Source organism: Mytilus californianus, unplaced genomic scaffold (genome assembly GCF_021869535.1).
Source record: "Mytilus californianus isolate M0D057914Y unplaced genomic scaffold, xbMytCali1.0.p SCAF_1, whole genome shotgun sequence".
NCBI lineage: Eukaryota > Metazoa > Mollusca > Bivalvia > Mytilida > Mytilidae > Mytilus > Mytilus californianus.
In genome coordinates, this window is record NW_026262581.1 from 113,075,687 (window position 1) to 113,102,468 (window position 26,782).

At 33.5% G+C, this 26,782-nt stretch overlaps 1 protein-coding gene across 1 annotated transcript in view; it reads left to right on the forward strand.

Annotated features, from left to right (window-relative positions):
- The first annotated feature begins 2,622 nt into the window (after positions 1-2,622).
- Positions 2,623-26,782, forward strand: part of LOC127738738 (FMRFamide-activated amiloride-sensitive sodium channel-like) — a 46,957-nt gene continuing 22,797 nt past the window's right edge. The window contains exons 1-2 of the mRNA XM_052250079.1: positions 2,623-2,660; positions 26,687-26,767. Of these exons, the coding sequence (XP_052106039.1) occupies positions 2,623-2,660; positions 26,687-26,767 (119 nt within the window). The remainder of the gene's footprint in view (positions 2,661-26,686; positions 26,768-26,782) is intronic.

The following is a 26,782-nucleotide window of genomic DNA, read 5'->3' on the forward strand; positions in this document are numbered from 1 at the left end:
TGCCATGTCAAAAAAACAAACGAAAAACGATCAAAAGACAAACAACAGTATACAAAACACAACATAGAAACCTAAAGACTGAGAAACACGAACCCCAACAAATACCGGCGTACATCTCAGGTGCTTCGAAAGGGTAAGCAGATCCTACTCCACATGTTGCACTTGTCGCATTGCTCATGTAAGCACAAACCCGGTAATAAGTATAATTCGGTAGATCACATTCGAGGAAATAGGACGGGATTGTGGTTACGACAATTGGAACATATCCGTCGTCATCTGTGAAACAGATATTCCATAAAAACTTGTATATCATAGAAGTGATGACAAATTTAATTGAACGAACTGAACAGTTAAATGATTGTCTCATTTAAATCGTCAACAACCTCGAAGTCCGGTACTGGTTCCAGGTTAAGTACCCAGTAGCCCATCAGTAGACCTAGAGCAAAAATGGACATATGCCTTGAACAATTTTGATTCAGAAATGATCAGAGAACAAACAACTTTTTTTTTGTATATGTGAACTACAATTAAAAAAATGACAGTAAATTAAATGAGTATAACACTGTTTTCTCATATCTTTAATTGACATTAGAAATGATGGAGATCTGGAACAATAAATCAATCAATTAATAATAATCATATGGATATTCCTCTATCCGACCACAAGTCATTTGTATGTGTATTTGAAATATTACGATGACTGATTATGAGTAGACCTCTCTTTTGATTCAGTGAATTAACAAAAATGTATATATGTAATGTATTGTACTACACATTTGTAACCTTCTGTATCTAATGTATATAATCTTGGAGCCATGGCGGTTCTTTTCTCTGACGACTGGAATGTCTGATTGGCTACTTTAGACGGAGAAGAATTAGCTTGTGTCAAATCCATAGGAGTGCTTTGTGTAATGGACGTTTTCGGACCCTCTGTTGATGTTGGTAGGTTTGGTAGTTGTGAATGATTCAACGCAATATCTGGAGGGTGTGACTCAATTCGACGAGAGACTCAATCCTGGTCGTTATGTTCATCTGGTGTAGCAGACAAGTGTTCAGAGAGCACGTTCTTTTCAGCACAAGGAGCTCTGTTTTACCCTTAGGAGACGATTCATGTAACACTGGCTTTATTCGTTTGGCTGATAATTTCAAATCAGTGTCAATTGACATCCTTTCTGGGTATTTGTTCACTGGTTTGTATTTCCGAATAAATTTTCTGTTGCGAAGGGTAACTCTACCCGATCCATCAACCCGTGTTACATATTGGCCAAATTGTCTTACTTCAATAACTTGTTCTGCTTTGTCCCATTTCAGGGGATTCGCACCAATCTTATTCTGGATTCGGACATGGTCGCCAATAGTTAATGGAGGTAGTTGTTTTGAGTGTTCGGAAAGTTTTTCCGCTACCTTCATGTGTCTATGCCTCAAAGCCTCCTTGCGTTTCGATAAAGTGTCACGCCATGTGTCATGCGGTTTATACCGACCGGGAAGAATCGGAATGAAATCACGTATCGGGCGTCGAAATACATCCAAAGATGGTGATAATCTTGTGTCTCTATCAGGTGTATTGCGATATTGTAGGATTGCTCGTTGTAAAGAGTCTGTTTCAAGTTCGCCGTTTGGTCCAGTGTTATTAGTGATTAAACGTTTGACTGTTTTTACGCCAACTTCAGCTCTGCAATTGCTATGCTAAAAGCAACCGATGAAAGACGATTGTACACTCCCCATACTTTAAGGAATTGCCTTGTTGTAGAGGCAGTGAATTCTGGACCTCCGTCTAGAGATAACTCATCAGGTATCCCGTGAGTAAAAAATGTTCTTCGTAGGCATTCAATTAGACTTTGTGCACCATTGTGGAAAGTAAAATCACAAAAATACTGAACTCCGAGGAAAATTCAAAACGGAAAGTCCCTAATCAAATGGCAAAATCAAAAGCTCAAACTCATCAAACGAATGGATAACAACTGTCATATTCCTGACTTGGTACAGGCATTTTCTTATGTAGAAAATGGTGGATTGAACCTGGTTTTATAGCTAGCTAAACCTCTCACGTGTATGACAGTCGCATCCAATTCCATTGTATTGACAACGATGCGTGAACAAAACTAACAGACACAATAGGTAAAAATGTCAAAAATAGGGGTACAGCAGTCAACATTGTGTTATAATCTTAATCACAATAAAAACAAACGAATATTTAACAAAGAATCACAAAAATGCATATATCAAACTTAACAACCTCATCATTGCTTTCTTATTTTTGTATTTTATTTATGTATGTTAAATCCACCCATAAAGGATTGAAAGATTTTAAGTACTGGGACCGAATGGTTAGATTAACATTTACTCTGACGTAGAATCGCGCATTTGACGTCAGAATGTAAACGTCACACAGGTAGAGATATAAAATAATTATGTCGTTCAAAGTATGTAAAGAATATAGTCTATAGTTCTTTTAGGCATATCCTCTGCAGAATGTAAACTATAAGTTTACCTTGTCCTTCTTGCCGCTTGTCTATATACTTATTGTGTATTTCTTCAAAAAAAAGCCACGTCATTATGTATCAAAGAAACACAAAAGTGCATATAGACAAAGCATTAGTAAATATGAAAGACAAGAATACAATGATTGGCCAGTTAGAATATCTGTCTACGACCACCAGGTAATTGACGCCTTTATAATGGACAAAATCAGCGCACACACATTGAAAAGGGTAAATCGGATAAACAGGTGGTGTAGGTGGAGCACTTGGTTGTGATGGTACCATTCGATTACATTGGTTTACACTTATTTCGTAGAGTAGTGGTATCTGGGGTTATTCCAGGCCAAAAGACTGACGATTCTGCTCTTAAAATCATTGATGTTACACTTTGGTGTGCTGAATGGAGTATTGCCAAGACATTTTTGCGGCGGGCAGGTGGAATAATGATGCGATCCTTATACATGACTACACCATGCATCTACTGTGTAGAGGTCTTTTCGAAACTGGAAGAATTCACGAAGTTCAGTAGGCATTTCATGGCGGAATTCACGCATTCCATTTTCGATTATTTCTACCAGTTTAACCATATCATCGTTACTGTTTGTAGCAACACGTACCATCTGCCATGTGATAGATTGTAGAGTGTTTTTTGACGAAGCTGCGGCAAGTTGAATTTATTCATCTGAACACACATCACAACAATCGTCTTTCATGATTGAGGACAAGAAATTGTGTTGAATAGTCTGAAAAGACAAGTTATCAAATTGGTTGCTGTCTTCAATAATCAATGCTATGCCATCAATTAATTTGAGTTCCTCTGAATTACTTCTAGTTGGGTTCCGCGAAACGGCATCAGCAGCACGGTGTTTTGCTCCTGGGACATGCATCATTCCGAGTTTGTAACGCAATGTTTTTTCCTTAAGGTTTCGTAGCCTTGTTTAGTAGTGGTTTGTGATCAACGGCAATTATGAGTTCTTCACAACCAAGAACGAAATACCTCGCGTTATCCAGTGCGTAAACAACAGCTAAAGCCTCACCATCTACTGGAGTATACCGTGATTCAGCGCAATGAGTGCAGTGACTGCCTACTAGTGTACTTTTCCAACCCTCGTGACAACAGAATGGTAAAAGCTTTGGGCATTCGCAATGTTTCTGGAATAACCAGAATCCAAGTCCGGATTTTGACCAGTCAGTTGCTGAGCACGTCGGTTTAGATTTATCAAATATGCGCACTCCTTCCTCGATTTCACTGTCTTTGTTTCTTGGAAGAGATCTTCCAGCTGATTATCCCAACGATACGGTGTGCCAGGTTTGATCAATTGACGAAATCGTTGCAAACAATCGGCCATACTAAATGATATGAAACCTGATTGACAAGGCCAAACCACGATCAAACGTCTGTTATGTATTCGGTGTAGGAAAATCCAATATCGCTTGCAGGTATCGTTTGCAAGGGCGCTATCGTTTGTTATTTCCAATCCAGCGAACTCAACTGTATCTTGTGCGAAGTGGAATTTCTCTGGGTTTAAAGTTATACCATGTTTTCCACAAAGCTCCAATCAATGACAAGCCTGAACGAAACTTTCCTCAATATCATCGGACCTTGGAAGAGTATCGTCGACAAATTTAGTCTTGTTTGGCACATCGGCCACGATGTTGTCGAATCTTCTTGTGTAACCATCACCTGAGGCGATGTATCCTTGGGGGGCAGTCTTGTATCTGTATCTAACCCATGGGGTGATAAAGGTGGTAAGATGTCGGTCTTTTTTTCTGATGGGTACACTATGGTAACCATTCCAAGCGTCAAATACAGTCTTGTTCTTCCCCTGAGGGACTGATCTTGCCTGATGGAAAGGAGATTGTGTGTGATGTGTTTCCCTTATTGCGTGAGCGTTGAGAACCTGAAAATCTAACTGTGCGTCTCAATTTTTCATTCTTTTTGGAACATATAACCATACGATGACACCATGTTACAGGTTCGCCGACTGGAACGGGTTTAATAACGCCTAGCCTGACGTCTTGATCTAAGGATGCTTTCACGTCGTCTTGCCAGTGAAAGGGACATGGAACCGGAGTATGACATGCAACTGGCGTTGCTTTAGGGTCAATCATAAGTATCAAAGGTGGACCTTCCATGAGTGGTAGTGGTTGATGTTCACATGTATTAAAAGTGCTCGACTTGTAGTGTTCAAGTAGAAAGTTTTGGAGTTTCGATACGTTCTCCTCTGTGGGTTCGAACGGAAGTTTCATTGGTTTCGGAGGAGGTGTTTGCCTCTTCGGACAGTTGCAATCAACTTGTGTTTTAAACCTGTTCTCATCGTTTGTCAGTGAGGAAGTATCAATGACGCTTCCGGTGATTTCACCAATAGTAGGAAAGTTCTCAGATATTATACCAAGTGTAATGCAAGCCTCTGTGCTCAGAAAGAATTTGTCTGCGCTGTCTGTGATGTACACAATTTGTCTCGTTTCTAGTTCGTTCTTATCTTAGTCCTTTCCTGATAGTCTGAGAATGACGGCTTCAAGTATAACAATGCATTTGTTGTTAGCGGCGTGCATCTGCATATTTACCGTTATGAGGTCACGTTTTGTTAGTCCAATTTTGTGAAGCACTTTGATTCCAGCTAGACAACTTTGACAACCAGTGTCAGCCATTGCAGGAATGACTGTATTTCTCTTTTGAGACACTACAGAGTTTTGAAAATCAAGCTGATTGTAATCACCTTCTACAACTTTACCAACTATGTTGATGAACGGCTGCGGTTGTGATTGTCGTTTAACCCATGTGTTATACATCTGCGAGTAAAGATGATGATCAAGTTGGATGGTTCTTTTCCCTTGAGGGGACACAGTTGCCGCACAAAGAAAATCGAATACAGCACTTTTAGATTCTTCATTTTGTTTCACTTTTGGCTTACTGGTATTGCTTCGACATACGGATTCATAATGGTTTTCACGTTCACAGTTTTTGCAAGTATGTCCGTATGCAGGACATTCTGTCTTCCTGATTTTGGATGGAGCACGTTTTCCGTGTCCCTTTTTTTCCACAGTAATCACATAATTCAACCTTGTTGTTATCATTTTTTTTCGTGTCTTTGGCAACATTGTCATTTGGAGCACTTTTTCCGTGTCCCTTTTTTTCCACAGTAACCACATAATTCAACCTTGTTGTTATCATGTTTTTTCGTGTCTTTGGCAACATTGTCATTTCGTCTTCGACGGTATGAACTAGAGGCGGCTTCAATGCCTTGTGAATCAAGAAGGTGTGATGCAGAACGCTTACCGGCTTCCTTGCCCTCAACGCATTTGAAGACTTGTTCAAGTGTTATGTCCTGATTTTTGTTTCCTAAGAGATCTAACTGAATATCAGGGTCACTTAGTCCACGGGTAAGTGCATCAAGTAAGATAGCAGCTTCTGTGTAGTCGACACTATGTTCACATCCTGGACATTGCAATGTGAATTTACAAACGCTGGCTTGGCCTCGGATTCTGGCTCCAAATAAACGAACTGTCTCATCGCGATCCTGTGTCATGCCATGAAGAGAAACACGTGCTATCGTAGTGTTTTCTTCTCTCACTGCCAGTTTTCGCATGGCTGCAAGATCGTCGCAAAGTTTCATCACAACATTCTAGTAGCTGAATAACAAGGTCTTTGTCGCTGACCTAAGTTGCTTGTATGTAGTCTTTCTATCGAGAGACAAAGTTTGTCCAATCTTCACTGGAACCAGCTGATGCAACAGTTGGACGTTTTACTTTCTCTGTTTTTGCTGAGACAATGGCACCAGCGGCTGCCGAGTGAACTGTTGCGTGAGTTGTAAGTTATGCTGCAAACACAACAGCGTCGAGATCATCCGTCTCATATTGGCAATCCGGTACTGGGCACTTCACTGCAGGCATGTTGTAATGTTACGTCAATAGTTCTCAAAAGTGTTGAGACATCTCCATCATAAATGAGTATAACACTGTTTTCTCATATCTTTAATTGACATCAGAAATGATTGAGATCTGAAACCATAAAGTCAATCAATTAATAATAGTTATATGGATATTCCTCTATAAATGTGAAATCAAGAGCAGAAGAGAAAACATTTAAGATTGGTTAAGAGCTTTGGCATTAATAGACATTTTCGAAAAGTCATCTATACAGACACTTACACCGACATCGACACCTACACTGACTACACAAATATAGGGACCGTATCAAAATGTCAAAACATACTGAATGAATGACCTCGTTAAACTTGGTTACAGATATAAAAAAATACATTCTGTATTTTATTTTATATGATTTTTTATTCGGAATCGGAGCTAGGAACACCGAATGCTCTCATTAGTTTTGGATTATTTTAAGTAACGAATTTGTGACATTCCATCTGGGTTTTTTTTTAATTGTCTCCGTTTGCAACCAATCAAACGGAATACAGTGTTGTAGTATAATATTCAATTGGCGAATTGAATTTCTAGAAAGGGTTCGGAACATAAATGAAGTATCTTATTTCTTATGAAGCAAGCAAACATAATTTTATCAATGTAAATCAACAGGTCTTAGGATTTGTAATGGACGTTTCGGTGACTCAAGTATAAAATAAAAACGGTTGTAGTGTAAAATTCCAACAAAAATAAAATGCCAAAAGTAAAATATAACTGCTAAAAGTAAAAAATACAAAAAGTAATAATAACAACGAAAAGATTACACAAAAAACAAAATTTTGTCAAAATATAAAAAAAAACTTTTGTTTGCCGAAAATCCCCAAAATACAATTTCCCCAAACTAAACATAAAAATAAAATTTCAACCCCCCCCCCCCCCCCCTCCATCTTTACAAAAAAATATATGTATATTTAATAACGCGTAGCAACACCAGTGTAGAATTGTGAAGTGAAATAAAATTCGTTTCCTTAGTGTTATCAGGGGTGTACGGAATTTTACAATGCATTTTGAATACTGGTGTAAAATTCCGTCCCGCCCTGATTACACAAAGGATAACGCATACTAAAATCTATATATATTTATACGTTCTGTTTCACGCTATAAAAAACTTTACACGTTCTTATTTCTGATTAAAGTTTGACTAATTTACACAAAGCCCCCCTTTTTTCAAAGTACAATATAAAGATCGATCAATTTTCGGCTACTAAACAGAGCTAGTAAAGTAGCAAATCATTCAAAATAAAAGTTTGATACAGTATTTAAAATGTAAATTTATTAAAATATATAATATAAATGCTTCTGGTCGTTGTACATATTGAGATGACCCCTTCTCAAAAAGGTTACATGTAGGCATAGGCGTATGTGTAAACGTCAGTATCGAATAGTTTTCGAAAATGTCTAATAGCAGAGTCAAATCAGATATTGTAGGTGATTATACTGAGATATGGTAGCCAAGGTTCCGTGTTGAAGACCGTACTTTGACCTATAATGGTTTACTTTTATAAATTTTGACTTGGATGGAGAGTTGTCTCATTGGCACTCATACCACATCTTCTTATATCTATAGATCATTGAATTGCATAATCGTGGTTTATAGATGAGTGGTTTAATTCCATTTAATAGTGTTATTTATTTTTTAACTGTCTCTGCACATTCCGTAATAGACGGCGTGTATGCATCATAAAACTTCGATCAAGAGTTCACACAAACAAAACAGGTCAGATAAAGTTGCATGCTTCAAGTTTCGAAGTATGTGTCACGTTGGAAACAAGTGGATCACAATTAGTGGTCTAAGTTAATTGCTCATTGTGTAAACAGCTTTTTAAACATTTTCTCAAAGCAACCGCCATCCTCATGATTCACCTTCAATGTTTAATCAATAGGAGAAAGATCTCAACAATAAACCATCTGAAATATTTCACTTGTCTTTCAAAATTTTCATTCATTTTTCAAGCATTATTCAGTTAACATCTCCAACCTTAACTCAACACCTTAAAACTTTGTAGCCCACCGTCACGCTTGGGATGGTCCACTGCCACGCATGGACCCTCAGATGAAGCTTCGCTGTTGTAGCCATACTGACATAAGTAATAGTATGGGGAATTCAGACAACTTAAGCACTAAAGCAGAAACTTTGAATTATGAAGTGCAATACTGAATTCAGATTAAAGGAAACTGTCCATTGTCATATATACAGGTATTCAGTAGTTGTCGTTTGTTGATGTGGTTCATAAGTGTTTCTCGTTTCTCGTTTTTATATAGATTAGACCGAATGGTTTTACACTAGTATTTTTTGGGGCCCTTTATAGCTTGCTGTTCGGTGTGAGCCAAGGCTCCGCGTTTTAGACCGTACTTTGATCTATAATGGTTTACTTTTATAAATTTTTACTTGGATGGAGAGTTGTCTCATTGGCACTCATACCACATCTTCTTATATCTATGTATCAGATACTTAAGACACGAACTCCAAGAATGTGAATTATGAAATGATCAAGTCAATTTGTGGGAAATCGTCCTTTCTCTTACCAGAAACGTTAAATATTTGTTCTGAAAAGAGTATTTAAGGTTCAAATGCATATATGCTTTTAGGTTTTTTTATTAGTAATTTCCTACACAAAAACAAACAAAAAAGGAGATTAAACCAAAGTTGGTTGTTAATCTCCCTTTATATGGTTTTTGTTGACCTTCCTATTATTTTGATACATGTCCTACTGGTGTTGGGACCCGCGTCTGCTGTACTAAAATGTAAGCCAGGTATCTTTGCTTATGTTTTTGTAACCTGGCAGTACATTATTTGTAGGTATTTTTTATCGTTTTGTCTGCAAACTTACAACTGATATTAGGACCAGCTGATAGTTGAAATGGTCTTACAGCAAGATCAAACCCTCGACTTAAAGCGAGCACGCTATCACAAAAACTAAAGTCAATGTGAATCAAACAGTAAATATGTTTATCTTTCAATTTATATAACGGTCCATCATTAAGCAGATTTTTAATCATTCAATTAAAACATTAAGTTGTTAAAGTCAGTTCTGATTGGATTTCTTGAAGCGGTTAATGTAAGCTTTTACCATTATTTGGTAATTATCATTTCTCAATTCCTAAATCTGTCTCTCCTTAATCACTGATCGTTTTGAAACTATAGGTTAAACACAAATTATTTCCTCATTCGTTGTTCTTATTTTCTACAAAAGCACTAGTAAAATTGAATGATTAATTCGAATACTAAACAGTTAGCATCCTGATTTGTTGACAATCATTTAGATGTGTTATTGTTTCTTTTATTTGGTTAAGCCTGTTCTTTTACATTGGATTTCTGAATTTTTCATTACCGGTAAATCAATAGTTAGTTCTCTCTGTGATGTGACCTCGTTGTTTGTAAAACTCGTGAACATGTTGTATAAATCGGACCAATTTAGCCTTCCTTTCCCAAACCATTGATGCTATTGGTAGTTTGTCTATCGAGCACCTAGTTAGGGTGAACTTAATGGACACTGAACCTGCTATTTAATTTTTAATGTAAATTGTATGACAGGTGATACTTTTTGTATTCCTGTCTTTCATTTTTGCTTATGTGTTTTGTCTTTATGCCATTTTGTTTTTCTTTGTTGACATATTTATTTGTTTGTTTTTATAGTGATTAAGATTATAAACTTTTTTTTTGTTCTTTCATGTCTATCTGATGAATCAAACTGATATTTACAATTTGTTAAATTGTTGTGATGGTAAAAGAAAGAAGGATCGGTAGGGATTTGCTGTTGTTATTTCTTACTTTTTTGTTGATAACTGTGTCACATATTACATTTTTCAACTTGTTCCGGTCACAATCTCTTTCTCCTTTCCTCGTTTTTTAATATCATCAAATGCGGCTTAGTACGTGTATTGTGTTTTTACATCATTGAGCTAAAAGTTCACTTCGGGTTTTGTTAGTTGAGTAGGAACAGACTACACTTCTTAACTCTGAGTTTATGCGTGGCTTCAAGTTAGTGGGGTTCGTTTTTCTCAATCCTAAGTTTCCAGTGTATTGTTGCAATGAAACACTAAATCACAAATTCAAATGTTTATATCTTCCATAATGCAAATGATTTTTTCTTCCATAATGCAAATGTTTATATTTTCCATAATGCAAATGATTATATCTTCCATAATGCAAATATCAAATGGGATTTGAAAGTAAAGAAAATTCTGTGGTTTTCATAGTTGTGTGTACTTTAACAAAATTATTTAATTTATGTTTTAAATCTGGTAAAATTCCAAATACTTGGAATAAAGGTATAATTAATCCAATACCAAAATGTTCAACTTCTGATCCTAGAGATCCATTGTCATACAGAGGTATTACTTTAGCACCCATGTGCTTACAAACTTTATTGTAGTGTTTTAAATAATAGATTAACTGAATGGTTAGATGGAAGGGAGATAATTAAAAATGAACAAAATGGTTTTATTAAAGGCAGGAGTACAATTGACCATGTCTCTTTGACGTCAATAATTGAAACTAGAAAAAAATGTAAATTGTCAACTTTTGTCTCTTTTATAGATTTTAAGAAGGCATACAATACAATTGACAGGTCATTATTGTTGATCAAATTGATGTATTAGGTATATGGTGTAATAAACTGTTAAAAAGTTAATTTAAGTAAATCAAAAATCATGCATTTTAGAAATCCCTCTGTGGTAAGATCAGATTTTGTTTTTAATATAAATGGTGAAGTCATTAATTATGTTTCTAGCTATCAATATTTAGGATTTGTATTAAATGAATTTTTAGATTATAAAGTTATGGCAAAGGCAGTTGCAAAGTCAGCAAGTCGGGCATTAGGCCTTCTTATTGTAAAATGTAAGGCACATGGTGGCTTCCAATACAATATTTTCACCAAATTGTTTGACACTTTAGTTTGGTCAGTCATCAATTACGGCTCAGCTATTTGGGGGTACGAGTGAGTTCTCCTGCATTTCAGCAGTTCAGAACCGAGCCATGAGATTTTATATGGGAGTTGGAAAGTATACCCCGAAATGATGATGTTTCAGGTGACAAGGGTTGGAAGCCTCCATATGTTAAACAGTGGACTAACATTTTAAGACACTGGGTTAGATGTACAAAAAAGGATAATGACAGAATAAATTATAAAGTGTTCAAATGGTCAATTAGAAAAGGTAGTTATAAAATTAAAAATTGGAGTTATAAAGTTATGGAAATTTTGAAACTTTACAATATGTATATATTTTGTAATGTAGATGATTATATACTGGATAATTTATCAGTTAAAAATAAATATTTTTGATAATTATAAAACTGAATGGAGTACAAGGCTTGATTCTTATGGTCAAGGAAATAAGTTGAGGACTTATAAATTGTTTAAATTTTCATACTCTACTGAACAATATTTGTTACAAAATATACCTACTCGATATCGCAGTGCATATGCTAAATTTAGATGTGGAGTAGCACCTTTAAAAATTGAAACTTGTCGTACGAAATATTAGATTTAGATAAAAGATTGTGTTTCAATTGTGATAATATAAAGAAGATGAAAAACATGTATTATTAACATGTCCATTATATGAAGATCTAAGATATAATTCATCAACATAATAATATGTTTTTAACTTTATCAGATGATGAAAAATTTATATTTTTGTTCAAAAATGAAAATGTTTGTAGTTCTGTTGCCAAAACCTGCCATAATATTTTATTGCGAAGAAATAGTATTTTATATCGCTGAAAATTGAAGATGTTATTTTTATGTACATGTATCAATTTTTATCCTTGAATGTGCATGGTGATATTGCACTTTTATGTTTTGTGAAAATAACAAAACTATGTTTTATTCTGATGTTTTAATATTGTATATAACAGTCTCTCATATTTCTTTTAAGAATGGCACATGCATTCTAAATTTTATATTGTGTATTAAATGTCATATTGTGTTTATACTTGTATGTATGTGGTGAGACTATAATAAACTATTGAATCTTGAATCTAACATGAATTTCTGATTTTTATAATTAATTGATTGATTGTTGCTTGATTAACGTTCAGTTGGAAATATGTCATGCATATTCAATTAACAATTGATACAATGGATAGGTTCTGATTCAATGACCTAAATGAAAACCTGGAAATAAGGACTGCCACTTGAATACGATGGTATTTTTATAGGGACAGGAATTTGCCTCCTACGGACCCCTGAGAGAGTTGTTGCCAGTAATCAAAAACGTAATGATAAAGTAGCATTGACCCTATACGAGGCATCGGAATTAACGTCCCATTTCTGACCGTATTTGGCAGCATATTTATACATCCCGCATAGCTAGGCGGACGTCCTTCTTTGGCAATGGTATTACTGTCGGATGGAAAAGTTCAGGGACGACCATATTTAAGTTTACAATTATTGTCTTATTTTTTTCTTAAGTTTTTCTTGAAAATCAATATATATTTGAATTTATGTTTCATCAACGTACTATAATTTTCATTAATAGACAACTTCAAACTCTTAATTTGGTCATCTTTACATAACTTCTATGAACTTATTACTTGTAGCATATTCAAATAGAAGAGACTATAATCTCATTGTGTACATATGCTAATCTTATTTCTTTCTTATGTACATTTTTTGTGGCGAAAACTTTTGATATATTTCACACGAAAACACTTCCTGAGCGCAATAGAAATAATTGACCTGTTCATCACCTATACAATGGAAAAATGACATTTTGAAAACTCATTACAATAGGTGTAGGGTCTTTAAATATATGGCCTTTAGTTATTTTAGCTGGACATCATAGTAGTCGATATTTATTTTTATAGTATTTAAATTGATAGTATCTATAATGAAGGAAATACGAAGTTCACACTAAGATGTTTCAATATGGAATTATATATTACATATAACTGGTCGAGTGTGAGACATAACTGAAGGGTTATCTGACAAAAGCAATCGCATGAACTCTTTCTGAGTTTTACATCTCAAAACTGTAAAGAAAATGGATACAAATACCTTTTCAAGCCATCTTTCGGATTTTTCACAAAATGGAAAGTACAAGAACAAAGATGATTTTATTGTTCATATGAAAGACACTCAGTATAACTTAAAGGATGAAGAAAGGAATGGAAACTTACCAAGCAGATCTTTGGAACCTGATCCGGATTATGATGTAAGTCTATTAATTCATCAATTAATTAGTTAATTCATTCATTCATTCATTCATTCTTTCATTCGTTCGTTCGTTCGTTCGTTCGTTCGTTCGTTCGTCGCAAGCTGTGTATGGGAATTGACGATCCTTTTTTGATGGACGTGGCTGTGTACTGTATATTTTGTTCTTTTAGAGAAAACATTATAAGCTATCCTACTTTTTTTCGGAACTTATCAGTTCAGAAATAAAATAAAAATATATCTTCTCTTGTATGACTCGGCATACATCGCATCTCTTTTTGGGGATGTTAATGGATACTTAGGAGAAAATAAAAAGGTATTTTAATTGGAATTCTAATAGCTTGTGAGAAAATTATCATCTGATACAAGAGACAATTTTAATAATAAAAACCTGCTTGAATATCTCATAATAATTCAAGAAATTAAAGTGTCACCTACGCTTTGTCTTTGAAACAAGCTTCGACTCCTTTGTTAAGGTACGTCACCCTTTATTTTTGGGAAAAAATCCATTTTTTTTAGAAAATAAAAAGGTGGTATTTAGTTGTGCTTCCTTGTAAACATTTTGAGCATTTAAGCATAAAATTACTTCCATGGTTTATCGCAGTAATGTTTAGTTACAAAAAAAAACTTTAACAATAAATATTTTGTTGGTCAGTAAAACAAAACATAATGAATAAGAAAAAAATATTTTCTCAGGAAACTATCACTTTCAAGAAGCTTCTGTCCAAAGCTTTGTAAAATTTCCAGAAGGTTTGACATAGTTATTAGAAATTAAAAATCTTTAATCACAGACTGTACCTACATGTAAATGTTGAGTACAACACCAAAAAAAAAAGAACTAAATTCATATAAAAATAAGATGTGGTATTATTGCCAAAATGAGACAACTTTTCAGAATCATGATTTTTAATTTTAGTCTAGATGGTCATGAGTATGAAGAAGCTACAGTAAAAGTTTTAACTGGTTTAATATGGGAATATATAACAATCTGTTCTATCACCCTTTCAGCTATTTGTTATTTATTTTATTATACTGAATGTTCTGTTATTATTGTCTTTAAAATAATAACTATGACGTCATGTTCATAACACCCAACCATATAAATGTATTTAGTGAAGTTAACAGTTCACGGTAGGTAAAGTCTCTGGCTGCTATCGTGTTTTTTTGAGTGAATCGGACAATATTATATAGTGTTAAGATAATAAGTCCCAAAAACATATTACTATCTTGGTAAAATTTAACCCTTTCAATTAATGATAACTTTCTGTTCTGAAAACATTTTTACCATAACCTTGCAATATTACAAAAGTCACTGATACCCTTTTAAAACCGTCGTTTAGAACCGAGTACAGGGACTCATAATCTGTTCAATTTCATTTCATGCTACCTTTGTTTTTACAGTTAATAATATTCTATGATTGATATATATTACAGTGACGAAAAAATAATAGGAGCAAGAAAACTAAGAATAAGCAGTAAAAAATCAGAAAATTTCAATATAAACCCAATTATTCTACTGAAAGAGAGCCCCACCCCACCCCTGGGAACACTGTCTGTGCTGCGTTGTTGGTTGCGGTCTCGTAATCAACAAATACTGTTTCTGGGTGAAGTTGTTACTGAAGTTGTTGAGCGATGTATCGTTATTTAACTTTTTTCAGAATGTAACAACAATTAAAACTATTCGTTGATAAGTTGTAAAAATAATAAACATTTTTGTACACATTTTTGTCTTTTTTTTTCTATTTGTCAAATTCAATACATTTTCCTACATAATTTATATCAAATAAAAAATATCTTTGCACATATTTCATTGATTTAATAGCAGAATGTAGTATCTTCATAAAAAAAAATACAGGTTTGTCAAATTCAATACATATTCCTGCTAAAAACTATATCAAATATAAAATATTTTTGCAAATTTTCCTTGATTCAATAGCAGAATATTGTATCATTTTTAAAATTTTACAGGTAAAATATAGGTGAAAAATATAACTATAATTCAGAAATAAACTATGATTGTTAAAACAACAATCACCCCTATGTTTACATATGCATGTAATTAAAAGTGGGCAAACCAGGATGACACCGGAACATACATTGTCAATTTTTATTCCTTCAATTTCTGATCGAAATGAAGCTATGATGTTGCTTTATTTCTGTGTGTCTAAGCATAGCATACACATGATCAGACCCTTGTTCACAGTAGAAGCATTTGAACATTGTTCTTGATTTCCCATTTCTAGAAAAATAAAACATATTACCATCAAGACAAATAGTAAATGAAACATTTAGAATGTATTTTCTGTTGTAAAACACACACATTTATCCGCTTTAGGCCTACACAGTATGAACGTACGTCTCAATCCAACATGCCTTAGCTCACCTCACATAAAGATTGTTTACATCACGATATACTTACTGTATGAAATCCATTTCGGTACACTAATATGAAGATTTCTGGATACAAATGAACGATGCCTTTTATGAAATGTACGTGTCCACACAGCATTATCAAACTGGTTTAATGCATTGTTTCGTAAAAAGTACTTTATTTGAACCTTTTTAATGTTTTTTAAACTGACATATTGCATTTTAAGCCATAGGAATTTAGTTTAGTTAGAACAAGGACGCACTCGAAAAAACACGGACTGCTCTAAAAAAAAACAGACATATGAAAATGAATTTACTCTCCAAAATGTCCTTTTCACTGCAAAGACAAGAATTTTTGAAAAGTGTCTGTATATCTAAGTATATATAGATTCCATGTATATATTTTCTTTGACATTTACATTGGTGTGTGTATAAAATGGCTCTTATCTATATTTTGGGATAAACCATACACCTTATCGCTATTTGTCCGCCATTACTGGACATAACAAAGGTTCCCGTAAAATGTTGACGTCACAGTAGAAAATAACTGACGCAACAATGGAAAAGTGATTGTTGTATGACGTCAATAGTTCAACCGGCGCAGATTCTCAGGTCAAGCGGCGCAGATGTCCAAATAGCGATAAGTTCTATTGTAAGGCTAAATTAAACGTTTTTAAAACAAAATAATATAGGATTGATACTAACTTTTTTATCACAAGTACTTATTAACCTTGTATGATCCTGTATATTAGGTTCTAGCAACTTTTTTACGTCTAACCAAAATTGATGTCTGTTTGTTGACATTTTTTATCATATTCACTCGAAAAAACATGGCCAAACTCGAAAAAAATCCGTTCAAATTACTCGAAAAAAACACGATCCCAGCCGGACACTATACCTACTGTGAACTGATCAAAATGGGAAACTATAGACTTCAAAGTACAAAAGATGTATCACGTACAAAGTATCTCTACGGCGGCCACAAAGAAATAATGTACGTACAAACCGTATAAGACCCAACAACAACAAGTCTTAAGAGTGGAACAATACAAAGGAAACGCTCAAGGGTATTGACAATCAACATATTTCCACATAACAAAAATAGACGTAAGGGAAACAGTAACAACTACTGGATCATTGTGTTTATTTAAAAGCCATAAAAGAGAGTAAGAAAAGACTCCGGAAATAATTGATGTAAATGGATTATAACAAATAGCTTTAAAGATAATAAACAATTTAACAAAATAATTTAAAATAGAAATGTTTCTTGTATTTCTCCTGTCGTCAAATCCATTATTGTTTTATCCGGAAAAATATGTTCACGTACTCCATCCGTGCATTTGTTCGTCCATTGTCAAACTTAAATTTTCCAACCTTTCGTTTTACTAACTCAACTGTCACTCTACATTTTACATATGCATGTATCATGAAGAGTTACACTTAAAAATGCATCATATTATAGTTCAATGATTTTTAGTCACGAACCGTAATTTTCTACTCATTAAAATTGCCCCTACCCACAATGAGACAACTATCCACCAGAGTTCGAATGAAGTGGACATCTTGGCGCCTGTCCCAAGCAAGGAACCTCTGGCCTTTGTTAGTCTTGTATGTTTTTTAATTTTTGTTCATTTTTATGTTTCGAAGTTTAGAGTGGCGTCCATTATCGCTGAACTAGTATACATTAGTGTTTAGGGGCCAGCTGAAGCCCGCCTTCGGGTGCAGGATTTTCTCGCTGTGTTGAAGACCCATTGGTGGCCTTGTGTTGTTTTCTGTTCTTTGGTCGGGTTATTGTCTCTTTGACACATTCCACGTTTCCATTCTCAATTTTATGAGCAATCATAGGTCACTGTACGGCCTTCAACAATAAGAAAACACCATACCGTATAATTGTCTATAAAAGGCCCCAACATGAAAATGTGAAACAATTTCAACTTCTTTTTATTATCAATAAGCTCTTTGAAATAATCAAAATGTGCAATTTCCAAAAAATAAAAAAAAGATAACAAAAAAAAAAATAATGATAATAATGACTTTATTCAAGGCGGGTGCCTCATTAGTATTCATCAATCTACCTTGAGACTCTCACAAAAACATACAGAACAAGTATTCATAGAGTTCTTGAAATAATAAATGAAATAAATGAATGAGTTTATTTTCAAAAAGCATATACATGCTACAGCAATCAAAACATATATTTGACACAATGATAAACAGCAGAAAACAACACACATGATACAATGTTAAGTTATAATATGACATCTCATTTTCCATGCTGCCTTTAGATAATTACATAGTTTTATTGTCAGAGTTGTATTGGCAGCTTTTAACACTTGATCTAGATTTTTGGCTAAGAACAGTAGTATATTGGTAAATAATGTGACCTTACAGGTCTGTATACAGGACAAACTAAAACGAAATGAAATTCAAACGTTCATACTACAGCAAAGACATAATCGCAATTCTCTTGGAGTACTTGTATATCTACCAACTTTGATATTTAATTGAAGTATCCCACTACGTAGTAGTTTTGTAAGTAATCGAACATCACAAAAAGAAATAAAAATAATTTTCACGACAAAAATCTGTCTGGACTCTTCTATACATACAAAGTTTTTTTTTTCACATTCATATAACGATGCTGATCACTCTTGTAAAAATTGATCAGTAATTCGTTTTTTAACAATATCAAAAACTATGTTGTACATCCTGTGAAATCCAAACAAAGATTAGGGCAAGATTAGATAACAAATTCCGTACACAAGAAACCAAATTTGTTTTTCCATTATTAACATCTTTATACAGAATCATGTAAACATCGAAAACAACACTTGGTTTTTTTTCAGTATAATATGAAACCATTTTTTTTTATAATTCGAATACGCCTTGAAATTAACATAGGCAAACGCCCAAGTTCACCATATAGAAAAGTAATACTAGTAGGTACATTTTTACCGACCTTTACAAGAATCTACAAAAAAGGTTATAGATAAATTCAATATCACGAGCACGATGAAAGCCCCATATTTCTGGCGCATAACTAAGACCGGAACAACAATACTATCAAATAAAATACAACATTGATCAGTTGATATGTTAACATTTTTAAAAGTATGCATTAGTAATGATAAGGCCTTGGATCCTTGCTGGGCCAGAGGTTTCTCTGTTTATACAAGTTTGCCATTAGAATGCAATATTAATAGTCCGAGGTAAACGTACGAATCAACTATTTGAAGTTCATTGTTGACATAGAATAAATCATTCTCAACCCGATGCCAGCCGTTTTTAAATACAATCACTCTGGTTTTGTCAGTGTTTACTTTAATATTCAATTTTATACAATGTGTTGACAATTTATTAAGTAGCTGCTGTAAAAACAGGTGATTTACCAAACAAAACGGTATCGTCTGCAAATTAAACGAGGTATATCAAATATTTGTTTACAGCTATGACATCATCAGTTGGTTGTATCAACAGATAAATCTTTGACTATATCGTTTATGAAAAATAACAATAACAGAGGAGATAACGGTTCTCCTTGTTTCACACCTAGCAGATTTTCAAAAGAAATTGGACAGTAAACCTCCAGATTTAACACGCAGTTGCACTGACGATTATATAGGTTTCACCAAAGCTGCAAATGTAGTGCTTACTCCATTTCGTACTAATTTGTATATGAGGCTTCTTCTACTGAGTTTATCAAACGCCTTATCAAAGTCCACAAATAAGCAGTATAATTTCAGTTTTTTTGTTGAATAACATGCGATATGATACCATGGAGAACACATATGGCATCTATAGTAGATTTGCCTGGCCTAAACCCAAACTGGTTGTCTATTAATTTGTCCTCTTCTTCACACCAATATAAACGGTCAGTAAGTATGTTTGTAAAAAGTTTTGATATGACTCTCACAAGACTAGTACGATAGGTCTATAATTGTTGAGATCCGATAAATCACCGCTTTTCTGTACGGGAATGACGATACACTCAGTCCGAAATCAGGATATATGATTAAATAATGTTTTTTAAATCGGTGCAAAAAGTAACGGACTAGCACTAAACATTTCACCAACAATGTTATCATTTCCTACACTTTTCCCCGATTTTAGTTTCGTAATCTCTTTTACTATATCATCTTCTGTGAATTCAGAATCTAAAACATTTATGTCTGAATTATCAAACATTTCATTGTTCAATAGAATCAAAACTTCCTAACAAAGCTCCGGAGGATCAGCACCGAGAACATTTTTAAAATATCTAACATCTTTTCATTATCAATTACATATTTCTTCTTACTTTTAGGCTTAACAGCTGACAAAATCTTCTGCGATCCGTTTTGGCTATATCACACAATTCCATGCTTTTTCGAAATCATATCTCGCGACTATGTAAGAAATAGATATAGGAAGATGTGGTATGAGTGCCAATGAGACAACTCTCCGTCCAAGTTACAATTTATAAAAGTAAACCATTATAGGTCAAGGTACGGCCTTCAACACGGAGCATTGGCTCACACCTAACAGCAAGCTATAAAGGGCCCCAAAAAATTACTAGTGTAAAACCATTCAAACGGAAAAACCAACGGTCTAATCTATATAAAAACGAGAAACGAGAAACACGTATAAACTACATAAACAGACGACAACTACTGTAATCAGATTCCTGACTTAGGACAGGTGCAAACATTTGCAGCGGGATTAAACGTTTTAATGGTACCAAACCTTCTCCCTTTTCTGAAACAATAGTATAACATCACAACATAGAAAAACACACTATAAAATATCAATTGGAAGGCTTAACTCAATCAAAAAACGTATTAAAAATTAACACACAATGAACGAATAAATTTGACCTGTGACACCTGAATGCAAATACACAGTTAATAAAAAAATTACAAGGGATAAATAATTAAAGTCAAAAGTAAATAAACAGGTTTAAACAAAGTTAAAGTATGATATCACTGTGAAATGTCAAACATTTTTTAGAAAATCATCACTTTTGAAGAAAGTCTGTTTACATCGTTAGGATGACATTGAAAAAAAAGTTTCTAGCTTTATTAAAATTTTGGCGAGCGTTAGCACATTTTTCATTAAGGATGTTCGCTACTCTGTTTCAAAATAACAGGCTTTTTAAAATACTGTTATAAATTGATAGTATATAAATAAAGGAACTAAAAGAGCAGAAAAAAATGAAGGGTCCATGTGCTTGTTTAACGAGATATAAGCCACTGAAGATTTGGCGGGAAATAATTCTCTCTAGACTTTTCATACATTTAACATTGGCACCCTTTTTCTTTAAAAAGATATGAAAAAATAACAAGGATTTTACAGCATTTTCAAATATGGCTATTTAAACCATATGTAATAAAATTATAAAAAGAAAAATAGGGGTTAGCAGGCAAATTTTTTATTGGCACTAACATGGATAAAACTAGAGGATTCCGAATATCTGACAAAAAGTCAGAAACAAGAGTAGCAAACATCCTTAAACCAATTTATTATTCGGCCTTTCTGAATTGTTGTTGTCTCTGATTAAAACAGTACGACCAAAAATTCCAAATGCACAATTATATGATATGTCTGTGAACTTTCGAACTGCGGAGTTCATATCGACACCAGATGAAATATAGTTTACTAATGAGAAAAGACTGTCCTGGTGTGAACGTAACGATTGTATATATGTGTATACTCACTGCTTCGGTCACTATTCCACTTTATTAAAGTATGTACTATGGGGGGGGGGAGGGGGCTTGAACGGTGGACAATTATTAGAAAAGTCCAATTAAAAAAAATATGGGCGCATAGTCTGAAAATTCATTAAACTGTAGTACCTTGAAACCACTAATTTGATTATAATTTGGCGATGAAAGTAATAAATATTCAGTTGCACTGTTTCCCTTTTTAGTACAGAACGTAAAGTTTCCATGCATTCTGATCACTTCCTAGTCTACCGTTTGCTACAATTAAACCTGTATCGTAACACAATTGAAAAAGTTTACGGCCAAATTCGTTAACTGTCTTGGGCTTTTAACGTGTTCTACACTATTAACATAATTATCCAAATCATCATCATATAAAAAGAAATATATCTATCAAGATACTATAATTTAACCAAGTTTCACTTAGAAATAAAATGTCATATTCATCGATCAGATTAAAAAAAATCATTGTCATTATATAGACTGACGTCATGAATGTTCCAACATAAGCATTTTATACATTCAAGTTGTTCTCTGGGTAAACCCTATGGAACGTATTCTTTACAAAAATAAGGAGATGTGGTATGATTGCCAATCAGACAAATATCCACTAAAGTTCGAATAAAATGGATGTAAGCAATTGTAGGCAACAGTACGCCTTTTAACAATCAGAAAACCCATACCGTATAATCGGCTATAAAAGGCCACGACATGAAAAATATGAATCAATTCAATTGAGAAAACTAACGGCCTAATTTATAACAAAACAATTTACGAAAAACAAATATGACAGACATGAACCAAAGGCAACAACTGAACTACGGGCTCCTGATTTGGGACAGGCACATAAAGAATGTGGCTGAGTTAAACATGTTTGTAGCGCTCAACCCTCCCATAACCTGGGACAGTGGTGTTACAGCACAACATAGGAACAAACTTTAAAAATCAGTTGAAATTGGCTTAACTCATCAGATCTATACAAAGTAGAAAAACATCTAACAATAACACTGAAATGCCGTTTACATAAATCTTGTCTTTGACGAAATAGGCTTTTAGATTTCTTTCGCGCAAATCCTTCAAGATTGGCAGTTTCTCTTTAGTATCTCGATAGACTGTCTGAGATTCCGTATGATGAACCTTTTAACTCTTTTGCATTTTTTTAACAAATCGCGGTTTTCGAATGAATCAAATTTAACAACAATCGGTCTTGTTTTATTACTTTTTTTTCTATTCTGTATGAGTCAGTAACTTAGATTTCGGATGCAACATGCTCAATTTTCAAGTTTTCTTCACAAAAATTCATTATTGATTCTGGTCAATTTTCATCTTCACTTTCTTCTTTCGTCTTATACATCCTTGACTTTCAAATGTTTGGCTTTGGGCGTTCCTGATGAAGGTAAATCCAGAATAGCATTTCGGACGTATGAAATTTATAAAGTGTTGTTTTCATTTTTTACAATTTTTTGTACACATAATTCTACTTTCACGCTAAATGATTGTCTGTAGAACAAGAAAAACATAGTTATACATAATACGCAAACATTAAAACGACATGAGCGAGTTGTAACATATCATTTACAGTTAAAAAAAATCTACTCATTTTCTTTTAAAAGTACCAAGATTTTCACATATCATATATAGTGCATACTAGCAAAGCCGAATCAGAACCGATTAAATGATCAGGTACTGTTTTACCATATACCCTATTTGATCCGTCTATTCCAAAGTATTGAGGAGCTATACGTGAATGATTTTGTCGTCGAATTTGTATTAGGCCTTACTACAGCAAGATTATTGTTTGCAGAAGATCTTAAATTTCTGCTGTGTAGGTTTATAATTGGACAACATAGTTCATTACGGTAATTAGGTGCTTTATTATTGAGAATTTTATAAACAAGAATTAACGTATGATAAGAAATCCTATATTTAAAATTTAACCATTTAAGCTCTTCAAATAAATTTACAGTAGGTGTTAGTATTGGTTCAGTATAATCCTGGTAGCTCTGTTCTGCATTTTTACTATTCTGTAAGTCCACATTCTTCACAATTTTCCAGTATCGAGCAAAACAAATCAAACATGGGCAGAAATAGCATTTTAAAATAAATGTATACTACTATTATCTATAGATTTCTTAATTTTGGATAACAGTGCAATACGAGAATATATACTTTTACAAACATGGTCAATTTGAAATTTTCTATTAAATTTTTGTCAATATATATACACCTAGAAGCTTTTGTGTTTCAAGAGATGTTATTGGGCTATCTTGTATTGATATATCTAGTTTATGACCTACCAAAGGTCGTTTTTTATTAGTTCCAATCAGCAAAGAAGAAAAGGATTTGAAAAGGATTTAAAAAGACTAAGAAGTTTACACTAAAGTTGACGGAAAACACCAACTAAAATACATTTATTTCAACTGGTAGGGTGAGCATTTTCGAACTGCAGAAACATCACTTTATAAATAATAAGTTGGGTTTAGAATTTAACAAAGACTTTAAAAACTAATTTCTGTCCCATGTAGAATTTCACTTTGACATTTGCTTCTTTTCCTTTATTCAATTATCTACAGTAATGAAACAGCTGACAATGATGTCTTGTGGTTTTTCTTAATGTCTAGGTGCTTACTGGACACAATATGATGATATGCATACCCCCAATCAAATCGTTAAATATAGTGTGCAGACTAAAACTCAGTCTGTTCATTGCATTCAGATGTCAATTTTAACTGCAATACTTCAGCAAACATTCTAACAAAGTTGACAAGCAACAAAATGTTTGGTCGACATGAAATTAAGTAATAGCTCTAGCATTCATTTTTTTTTTAATTATCTTCCCTCTTGTTGCAATATGTATTATAACCCAATACACATGTAAACTTTGCACTTCTTATATCTTTTGCAGGATGTGGCCTCAAATGGAGTAAATTCGTCATGTCTTTCAGTTTTTACGCGCTTTGCAGAAAAAACGTCGATGCAGGGAGTGCCAAATGTGTATAACTCAAAACTAGTATATGCCAAGATTTTATGGACAATTTTACTCATCCTCTCTGTATGTGCTATGGGACTTCATCTGTTTTATTTAATAGATCAGTTCTTAAAATACCCAGTACAAACAAAAATTAAACTTGGCTTCAGTAACTTACAAGTGCCTGCTGTGACAATATGCAACATGAATGTTGTTCGCAAAAATAGCCTTCCCTTGACCTCCAAAGCATTCCAAGAATTGGTTGCATTTGTTGAACCTCGAAGAATCTTACAGAATAATCAAAAGGTTAACATATATTATTTATTATTACATACTTGTCAGATTGAAAAAATCGGTTATTATTTCCTATAAAGATCAAGAACCTGGACTTGTATTTTGATAAGAAAAGTTCTCAAGATCAGAAAATTCCACTTCCAGTAATTTACTAACAGTAATTTATAATATATGACGTCTTTTTTATTCTTATTTTCCAAGGCGGGAAAAATATTAAAACAATTCAAATGTCGTACATCTGCTCGCCTCCGGCACATTTTATGCACCATATTGCCATTAAATATACAGCTTAGGACATATATCAAATAAAAAAAAACTATTTATGTTTTCGTTTCTATTGGTGTTTTGTATGTACAATTGGTCACCTATCCAGAATTTTTTTTTTTACCATTAACATTGTGCGATATCTGATTTCAGAATTTTACATTATATGTTAATGTTAATAAGAAGATTTAATTAAACACTCAATTTCACACAAGTCAAAATTGTGAAAATGTTATTTTCTATTTAGGGAAGACGAAAAAGATTCGTAAAAGAATTTGAAAAAATCAATTTTACTGATTATGAGGAAAATGTTATTGGTCCTCCCCAGCCGGGAAAACTTGGAACGCCGATGGATGAAACAGCAATGGTTAACCAACTATTTACTAGTCTTTACATGGAACATTCGAGGTGAGAGTTAAAATTCAAAAATTGCTATAAAATAGAAAAGATTATCTGTATAAGAAGCTCTAAAAATTGCTATAATATGGAAACGATTATCTGTATATGAAGCTCCAAAAATTGCTATAATATGGAAACGATTATCTGTATATTAAGCTCCAAAAATTGCTATTATTTGGAAAAGATTATCTGAATAAGAAGCTCCAAAAATTGCTATAATATGGAAAAGATTATCTGTATAAGAAGCTCCAAAAATTGCTATAATAAAAGTGGGTTGCACAAAGTGGTCCTAACTTAGGACATCTCTTAAAGTTGGTCATAAAGTAAGGACTACACGAGAGGTGTCATTTAATGGTCTTAGGATAGTCATAAGTTAAGCTAACATGAGTTATAAACAAATATGGCTATTGTAGTTTTAATGCACCTCAGACGACGACAACACAAATTTAAATATACGCAGAAATAGAATATTCTGAGACCCTGACAATCCAAATGAGTTTGAAGCTCTGATTCTGTGAAATTGGGACTCGTTTTCATAACCAAAACTTTATTGGTTGACGGATTATCAAAATGATATATCAACAATTAACATTCGATGTATTTATAACACGATTTTAATAATATCCTTTAACCTGATAATAACCTATACAGTGACAAATTGAATTCAAACCACTTGTACATAAATTGATATCAGTTTATTCTTTATTGTTTTTGCCATTTTGTATTTAATTATGTTTAGTGGTGTATTATTAATAGATTATTTATATAATTTATACTTATTTTTATATTAATTTTGCAAGTTATCTAATTATGGAGTATTAGTCAATACGTTTAGTAATTTATGGGAAGCACATATTCCATAAAACCATGTTAATATTTAAAAATTTAAAGAACTTGCGACAGGTTTAGGATATCATTGCTAAGATCATCCTAAGACAGCTTCGAGGCGAGGTCTGAGATATGTCCTAAGATAGTCATAAGAGGATCTATCTTATGACAGGTCTTAGGATAGCTTCGTGAAACCGGTCCCAGATTTTTGTTTTAAATGCACATTATTGAAGGCTTAAAACCGGTCCCAGATTTTTGTTTTAAATGCACATTTATTGCAGGCATATCGTTTTATTTTAGAAAAGAAAGAATCCGAATTGGACATCATATTGATGATATGTTGGTTTCATGTTCATTTGCTGGACAAAAATGTTACGCAAGGTGAGCATTGTTTTA